This window comes from Sturnira hondurensis, unplaced genomic scaffold (assembly GCF_014824575.4).
Source record: "Sturnira hondurensis isolate 20B ecotype Veracruz unplaced genomic scaffold, ASM1482457v3 Scaffold0014071, whole genome shotgun sequence".
Classification (NCBI taxonomy): Eukaryota; Metazoa; Chordata; class Mammalia; order Chiroptera; family Phyllostomidae; genus Sturnira; species Sturnira hondurensis.
The window spans coordinates 25,373-34,439 of record NW_028086702.1 but is presented as its reverse complement, the minus strand read 5'-3'; the positions used below and the strand labels follow the sequence as shown (position 1 = coordinate 34,439).

The window sequence follows — 9,067 nt, the reverse complement described above, 5'->3', positions numbered from 1 at the left end:
ACCTCTGAGTCTTCCCACTCCCCAATTATAAATCCTAGAACAGGATGGTTGCCTAAGACCCTCTCTCCAAACTACATAGAAGGCCAATTAGCCTCAGGCTGTAGCTCCCCCTCTTTCTCTACGCTTCCCTGGCCCCAAGGGGCTAAAACGGATCCCTGTCTGGATTGGGAGGCTACGAGGTGGGTAACTAGGATGGGGGGAGGAGGAGGAAGGGGGTCTTGCGCAAGCGCACGTCGCTGCTCGGACCGCCAATGCTGTTGCCTCGAGAAGCAGAGAGAGGCACAAGAGGAGGGAGGGAGAAGAGTGGAAGGGAGGAGGAGGAGGCACTTGGGCTGCAGCTCGCAAACAGAGGCAGTCTCTCTCTCAGCTCTGGGAGAGACGGGGAGCTGCTGCCGCGGAGTAAGATGCTTTTCGGGGCGCCCTGAGCCTGGGGGCGCTTGTGGCAGCTTCGTTGGCGGGGGCAACGGGGCAGCATTCACCATGCACCAGTCCCTGACTCAGCAGCGGTCCAGCGACATGTCCCTGCCTGATTCTATGGGTAAGTCTCGTCGCCTTTTCTAGGGGTGGCGGCAGCAAGGGGTGAGTGCGCTGCTCTCTGGACTGTGAGCGTCTTGACCACCTGGAGAGCCTGGGAGCGGGAAGCGGAGCAAAGGTGGGGGTCCGCAAGCCCCAGCGTCTGGGTCTTGGACCAGAGCCCCAGGGGAGCGGCCCAGCGGGGGCGGCGGGAGGGGGGGACGCACTGAGATTGGAGCGCCCAGCTTGCGTCGGAATCTCCCTGGCCAGAGTGGCGGTGTGAGAGTGTTTGTGTGCGTGTGTCGACAGACTTGCAGCCAGTGGTAAATCCCAGCTGTCTGGGGATCAAAACACTTCCCTGCAACCTGCGCCTTCGCTTGCCATTCGACGCTCCCTCTTTGCAAAGTCCGCGTCACTTCTAAAAGCTCAAGACTAACGATAATTAGAAGAAGCAGGAACGTAGCTCCCTCCCAATTCTGTCGAAGCTGCTCTGAAATACAGAGCTGAAGTGAGGGGGGTGTTGACTTGCACCTCGCTGACTTGGGGGTTTGCGCAACCCTGGGGGATGGGCGGGGTGGGAGAAGAAAGAAGGGGACTAGCGGGAGGGGAATTCCTGAAGAATCACTCAAGACAGCTCAGTCCTGCCATCTGAAGTGGCAGAACCAACATTCCTAGAATTTGATTCCTATTCTGCTCCAAATACAGAAAATGTAATATGCCTGAGGGTGAAAAGGGGGTGGGGTGGAGGAGGATAAGTGAGAGCGAGAGAAAGAGCGAGCTCGAGCCCGCGCATCTTCTTAAGTGGCGCTTTCCCACTCTGAGTGGAATAGAGGGGGAGGGGAAACCCACTAGCCTGATTTGATTCAACACCTTTCCACATCAAAACTGGGGGACAGCTGCCCCTGGCCCAACTTGGCTGCCCCTCGAAGCTGTTTTTGGTAGTTACAAACAAAATACAAACCCAGTCCTCCTCAACTGTTAGGCACCTTCCCAAGCCCTATGATTTCACTGGGTGGAGAAATGAATTTGGAACCCAGGAGAGCGGGAAGGGGATTGTCAAACCATGATCCCATCTAATATTAATTCTCCTCAGATGCACTTTAACCAAATCGAATTTTCTCTTTCCAACATACTTTGCATTCTGCAAAATCCCTCCGTCCTCAATTCATGACATCCAGTCTTCTCAGGTTTTCTCTGAAGAATTTGCGGGAACATCTCGAGGGGGGGGGCAGGGGCAGGGAAAGGGTTGCCCCCACTCTGTGAGCTCGCTATTGCTGGCAAAAGACTCAGTCTCAACAGAATTCGTTCACTAGAGGGACCCCAGAAAGTACAGTCTCGTAGATGGTGGAAAGATCCGTATTTTTTTATTGGTTTTGCATATTCCGTACAAGAATTTGCTCTTATGTTTTTTAAAGGCTTAGTTATTTGCAAAGTGGTACAATTAAGGCCAAGGACTCGGGTCCGAATCAGAACCCAGCAGTACCAGACTCCTCCCAGGTCTCTCTCCCTAACACGCACATGCACACGCACATACACGCACACACAATGCACTCCTCACTTTGGCCAGCTGTGGCGCTAACGCAGCTCTGGCTTCCGGACACCAGGCAGCTGCGCGGGAGGGCTGAGAGGGAAGAGCGCGAGGTCTCCGCAGCACCGTACCTGCAGCCACCACAACCGCATGCAAAGCAAGACCCCCTCGCCAGGCCATCGCGAGGTTAGTAGCCCACGGGTTAGTAGCCCATGGGTTAGTAGCCCACGGCGTAAAACGTCTCTGCTTGCCACACTGCTCTGTAGGATGGGAAACAAGATGAAGAGATTCTCTCTCAGGCCCCTAGGGGCCCTCAGCCAATCTTGCATTTCCTGAAAGGTCTGCGCAACAAGAAACAGAGTGGGCTTCGTCCAGACACTGCAGGGAAAGAATCATGGATCTCTTAAGGACTCTGGAGTCCGCTCTGTGCATCGCTCTTTGGAAAGTCTGCAGACTCAGGGCGCGAGCAAATTCCTGAGTGGAGTGGTAACCCTGGGTTTCCACATTTTGGACAAGGGAGTCTCCCTGGAGTTCCCTGGCGCTGGTCCCGTGCAGCCCAGGCCTGAATCAGCCTCTAGGCTACTTAGAAGCTACTCCCACTTAATTCAGCTCTGGCAATGCCACCCTCCTTTGCATGGGGGAGTAGAAGGGGGCGGGAGTGGTTAGTGTTTCAGCCTCCAAGGGCAACATTTCTGAGGGGATTCCCTCTATAGGCACAACGTAACCCGTAGCAAAACAGTAAAATCGAAAACAACACAGATACACTGAACCAAGGTGCCTGTGCTGTATGCTTACTGGCTGTCTGGGGATGATCGATTAGTCCAAAGCTTGGATCAGAGCAAGCGCTTGGCAATAGAAAGATGCTAATTTGACTCCAGTGTCCCTTCATCGCCTCCTAGCACCCCCTTCTTCCTTTTAGCAACACTGCTCCCAGGCACTAAGGTACCGCTACTGCATCAGGGCACTCCTTCCCTTCCAAATCACACATTTGTAATTTGCCAGTGGTCAAAGATTTGCCAAAGTGGGGAGAATTTCCGTGCCTTTAAGGAAATATTTGAGAATTTGGCAGAGCCTTGAGGCTCTTCTGTGGGCAGCTGTCTGTTTCCATGGATGTTCAAGGCTGGGACTTCCTGGGACACTCCCTGTGTGGCCAAGGGTAAGCAAATCCTATTCAGTTCAAAAGATCAGTGTTGAGAATTAATTGGTCATCAACAATATAGTACACAAGAGAGGATGCTGGGACCCCATCTTTTCTGCACTCAGATTATACACCCTATAATCAAGAGGGTAATCAAGAACATGTAGGAGGTAAAACACAAGTGATCAGAGACAACCATGCTACCTGCTGGCAACCCACATCTTGGTTCCCATTGGATACATAATCCTGAAACTGGTAGACATCAGATGGGTTGTGGACCAGATCTACAATTACAATTATAATTGTAGGATTTATAATTAGAAATATACTTATTGAGTAAGGTACCTAGGATCATAGAGACATGAAATAATAAGTGATTTCAGTACAGTGAGCTTGGTCAAGAAAAACTTGGAGGAGGAAGTGAGTTTTGAGCAGGTTTCAGAGGAAGGGAAGGACCAAGATTCAGAGACTGCATTGCAGGAGTATAGGGTGGGGAATAGGACTATGATGGGGTGAGGGTGGAGAAACCCAGAGGAAGGAGAAGCTGGTTATATTTGGAAGGGTGGAGACAGCAAATAATTGGGCACTTCTAGAGCTGAGCATCGTGGTCCTCACAAATCTTGGGTGAAGGTGGAGCACTGCAGAGAGGGAGGGCTGCAGTAGTTCTTCAGGGAGGCTGCTGAGGGCAGGCAATGCCAATAGTGGGATTTCACTCTCCCACTGCTGTCGGTTACAGGAGTAGTTGTTGTTGAAACACAAATATGCTGGGCACCTAGTAGACAGGCTAGTGAGAGGTATTGGGGTTATGACACTAGCTGGTGAGAAGGCTTTCAGTTCTGGGGAGTCCTCAGATGTACTCTATTTAAAAAACCAATTCCATGAATGTGGCCCATATTTATTCACACAATCCCCCCTGTGGGCTTTTTTATTAGAAAGGAAGCAATTTTGAAATGTTGCCTTGTGTTTATTCAACAAGTATTGACTACTCATGGATATCAAACATTGTAATAGGCACTGTGTTCAGGTCCCTGCTGCTCTATTTAAGTACCTCATGGTGTCTGGGGCTTTTTGATATGTTCATTTACTAAGCAAAATTGGAATCAGGTATTCCTGTGTTTATAGGAACATCTAAGGCAGATCCCAAATTGCACCCTAGTAAGAAGAGTGCTCTACATCTTACCAAAAATAAAACCACCAAGAAAATGTCCTAAGCAGACACAATGAGTTGCCTTTTAGGAGCCTGGGCCACATCTTCAGAGAACAGGTCTGTCTTGCTCTAAGTAGATGTGACTTTTAAGTAAAATTGACATGAAAGATAAATGGAGGGGTGATTGTTCACTTTTCAAAAGGATTCCCCTGCAACATTCCTTAAAATGGTCTACTCATCAAGTGAAACTAGAAATAATTTCATTTTACACAAGTGTGGTGATTATAGTGTAAAATAAGGGGTGACATGGGTGACATGAAGGAGGAGGAGGGGACAGAGAATAGATATAAAACCTAGTGATGGGAGAGTTTTCATAGGAATTTTACCCAAAGCAAATTTATCTAGAGTCAAGGCCCCGGTGGAGCTCTAGGATCTTTGCCTGGGTTTCTCAGCTGACTGGGTTTTCAATTCAGGTTCTAAATGGGGGGGGGGGATAGATTTTCAAGTGACACCATGTGGTTTGCTGAGTCACTTTTCTGACCTGTCTCCTGTGATTTTAAGAGTTAGAGTGATATTTGCAAAAAAGACCCAGCAGCTGTGAATAGAATCAAAAGCCAGTTGGTGGGAAATGACCAGGCTAGTGATACCAAAAAAAAAAAAATCAGAAAGATTGTGCACACATACACTCCCCAAATTAAGTCTCTAAGGTGACATGTGAGGCGTTGAGACACTTTCATGTGTCACAAAGACCCCGGTGGTGTATCCAGATGTTCCCTCACTCTCTTTTGCCAGTTTGGGTCAGGGATGGTATAAGTGACAAAGGAGAAAGGCAGACTGGAATGGGAAGTAATATTGGTAAGTTTAAGTTAAAACCCCTCTGTGGAACCAATTCTCAGATTCACTGAGAAGGATCTATCATCAAACAGACTTGGGGACTGTGGTTTAGAGATTCATTTAGGACTCCTCAAAATCCAGAGGAAGGATAAAGAGGTGAAATAAATCCTGCTTTCCCCATCCCCACCACTTGCAGTCCGGCTTCTCCCAGGCTCGCTTACCCTGTTTACCACCAGTCAGCTTGCCATTTTCGACCCAAACAGCCCTGTCACAAGAAGGGCCCTGATGTCACAGGTGCCTCATTTCCTGTCTCCTTACCTCTCCTCCCCAAGTGCAACAGGGTGCTTTAACATGTAGGTGCCTATAAAGGCTCATGTCACTTCTACATTTCAATGTAAAATAATCCTAGACTAATATCATAGTCTAAATGACCCTGATGAGTCATATCCCTCACTTTCTAAGCTGACGTCAGGGCATACCGCCAGCCCCTCCCACCTCCCTTGGAGCCTTGCAGGGACTGCACTGGGGAAGAGAAGATAGATGATGATGCTAACCAGACTGGCACTGTTGTTGATTTTCTTCCCTATAGCAGGGGATTTATGCTGGGGGCTTTGGGGTCAGCAACCATCCCTCCTTCTCACCACCAGCAGGTGTCCAGAGCTCTGCTGGGGTTTTTTTCCTCCTTCTCTCCCCCTTTCTTCATCTCCTCCCTCCCAGTGGTGCAGTCTGGGTGGCTTCATTCGGCAACTGCTTCCTGAGGCTGCAGTGAGGCCTCCATGAATGATCACATTCAATGAACAGACCCAAGTGGCCTCTTTAGACCCATAAATGACAGTCAAGCCACTAGGTGGGCAACCTCAGCATAAGGCTTCCTACTGCTTCATCCTCCTCACTAAAGAACTAGACTCTCATAGGGTAATTCGTCCCTGGTATTTCTTGTTAAGAACCCCCTCCCCAGTCCAGAGAAACACATGCAGAGTAGGGAACAGCATTCGATTCCTTAAAAAAATTAAATTGAAAAATGAGGCTAGATACCATTTTTCTATCTGACTTAATAAGCCTGTTTTCAAAAAAATATTGGTTTGCCTTATCATGTCTGATAAGCACTGAGTAGGAGAACAGGTTTCTCATTATTTATATTTATGTCACCCTCAAATAAGCTTATATGTGTGTAAGTTATAATCTTCCCCATCTACCTCCCCTGATACATATCTTTGTGGACTAATGGCCTCCAAACCCTTACTTTATTACACATATTTGTTATGTGACATATCTTGTCAACACACCATTTTAAAGTTTATATATGAGGTGGCAAATGTCAGAAATAAATGAAAAAAACAGTTCCTAGCTTGGTTCTGATATTTACACTGAAAATGAAATTTCACATCTTCAGCTCATGAAAAAAAACCTTTCTTAGTTATACATTGTCTTTAAAATATTTTTATTTAATACTTCCACATGTACACTTCCCATTTATCATATGTCTTATAATTTAGCCTAAAAAAATCACTCTACTACGTGGGTATGGCACATCTTTTATAGAATGTCAAAAGCACAAAAATTCATTTTTTTTGGTTTTTTGTAACAGGTAAGATTTCTTCTGTTGTTTATTTTCAAACTGGAAATACATATTTTTATTGTGAATATGGCTCCTGATGATTGCCAAAAGAAACCTAAAACTCCATTTCTTCCCCATAATTCCACCCCCAGAGATAACACCAGTTGGAATAGGAAAAGAAATACTTCCTAATGATTTTTTTTGAGTCCACCCCTTCCCCAGCTGAAATGAGCAATTTCAGTTTCTCTGTGTACTTTCAGGAGCCTTCAATCGGAGGAAACGAAACTCCATCTATGTCACCGTGACTTTGCTTATTGTGTCCGTGTTAATTCTCACAGTGGGACTTGCTGCAACCACCAGGACCCAGAATGTGACTGTTGGAGGTTATTACCCTGGAGTTATTGTAAGTATAAAAGGCATAGGTAGGTCTCAGTAGGTTGCTGGCTATAGACATTTGGGTTCTACTGTGATGGTTTTCTATTCAGTTTGAGTTTCTACTGTTTGCTTCATTTTCCTTCTTTATATATCTCTATATTTATATACAAAGACAATTCTGGGTCCATTAAGAAGAGCACTGGAGCCCTGGCTGGTGTACTCAGTGGATTGAGCGCAGGCCAGAGAACCAAAGGATTGTGGTTTGATTCCCAGTCAGGGCACATGCCTGGGTTGCAGGCCAGTTCCCAGTAGGGGACCCATGAGAGGCAACCATACATTGATGTTTCTTTCCCTCTCTCCTTCCCTTCCCCTCTAAAGATAAATAAATAAAATCTTTAAAAAAGAAGAAGAGCTCTGGACTAAAAATTTCCATGCCTAACTAGCAATGTGATCCTGAGGAAGTCATCTCACTCTTTAGGACCTAGGTTTGGAGATGTTACTAACTAGCAGTGTTAACTCTAGGTGAAGTTCATTTCCTCTCTGGGAATCTGCTTTCCAGTATACAATAGAAATCTCCTGATGTTACCTGAAATCTGAGGACACTGGCAGCTTGACACTAGGTGACCAACAGCACTGATCTCCAAAGTGATCCTTTGCTCTTATCAGGAAAAATACTTGAAAGATTTACTCCTAAAATAGGTATATTTATTAATTTATGAATTATGTAATTTATAAAACATACAAAGTAGAAAATTAAAAATTAGATAAGAGTAAAATCAATAATTATTTTAATATTTTCATATAAACATTATCTAAATTTCAAAGAATGATATGCACATCACACGAAGTCTGTTGTTATAGATGGTGACTATAAATCTAAAGACAGAAAACTGTACTTGTCAACAATTAAAATTTAAAAATTTTTTAAATAAAGATTATTTATTTAGAAAAATTCTTGTTTCAAATAGCCTACTAGGTAATTTTGAATATTTTTGGCTGACTTCTTATCATATATGATTAGATTGCTATCAGTATCTTTTTTTTTAAATATTTTATTTATTTATTTTTAGAGAGAGGGGAAGGGAAGGAGAAAGAGAGGGAGAAAAACATCAGTCTGTGGTTCCCTCCCACTGGGGAACTGGCCCACAACCCAGGCATGTGCCCTGACTGGGAATCGAACCAGTGACCCTTTGGTTTGCAGTCTGGCCCTCAATCCACTGTGCCACACCAGCCAGGGCAGTGTCTTTGTTTTTTAATGTCACTCTCACCATGTGGCTGACAAAAAGCTCACCCTGAGAGTTAAAAATGTCAATTCTACCATTTTCTTGTTACCGACTTGTGCTTATATTATTAGGGTCATCTTCAATTTGTGGTTTCTCAGCAGGAAATTTTCCAAACTACTTGTCCATTTTCTTGGGACTAATTTAATTAAAATTAGATAAGACAGTCTGGGCACAAGGAAAATGCCCCATCATCAACCGTCTGCTTCTTGGAACTTGCTCTCTTCCCACAGGATAGCTCACTTTGTGGCCTGACATTCACACCAAGGGAAGGCGCCAGTGACAGTCTGAATATTTGGGATGCTTAATTCCTTTCTTATTATTTTAGATAAACAATAAGTAAGAGAGAAGAGTTCAAATAGTTTTTTCCCTTACTTCAGTGGATTGTTTTACTTACCCCTAGAGTGCATGCAATCCACTTTGGAAACTGCTGCACTCTTTACATACAAAACCTCATTTTATATCAAATTGTCACATTGGATACTTGGAGTATATGCAATTTCATTTATAATTATACCTCAATAAAGCTGGGGGGGAAGAAAAGGAAAAGAAACAAAAACCTCATTTGGATCTACACACACTGCTGTTAAACCCTTAAACTTACCTCTAAAGGTTGGATCATATTTTTAATATTAAATGACTTCCAAATTGTAGTTTTTAGTGAACAGGATGGAATTTTAGTATGATTCATTTA

General features: G+C 45.0%; 1 protein-coding gene across 1 annotated transcript in view; it reads left to right on the top strand.

Annotated features, from left to right (window-relative positions):
• Positions 1-304: 304 nt before the first annotated feature.
• TMEM255A (transmembrane protein 255A) overlaps positions 305-9,067 on the top strand; it is a gene marked incomplete at its 3' end in the record, with an annotated part of 30,085 nt that continues 21,322 nt past the window's right edge. Inside the window, exons 1-2 of the mRNA XM_037062497.1 lie at positions 305-538; positions 6,979-7,121. Coding sequence (XP_036918392.1) covers positions 481-538; positions 6,979-7,121 — 201 coding nt within the window. The remainder of the gene's footprint in view (positions 539-6,978; positions 7,122-9,067) is intronic.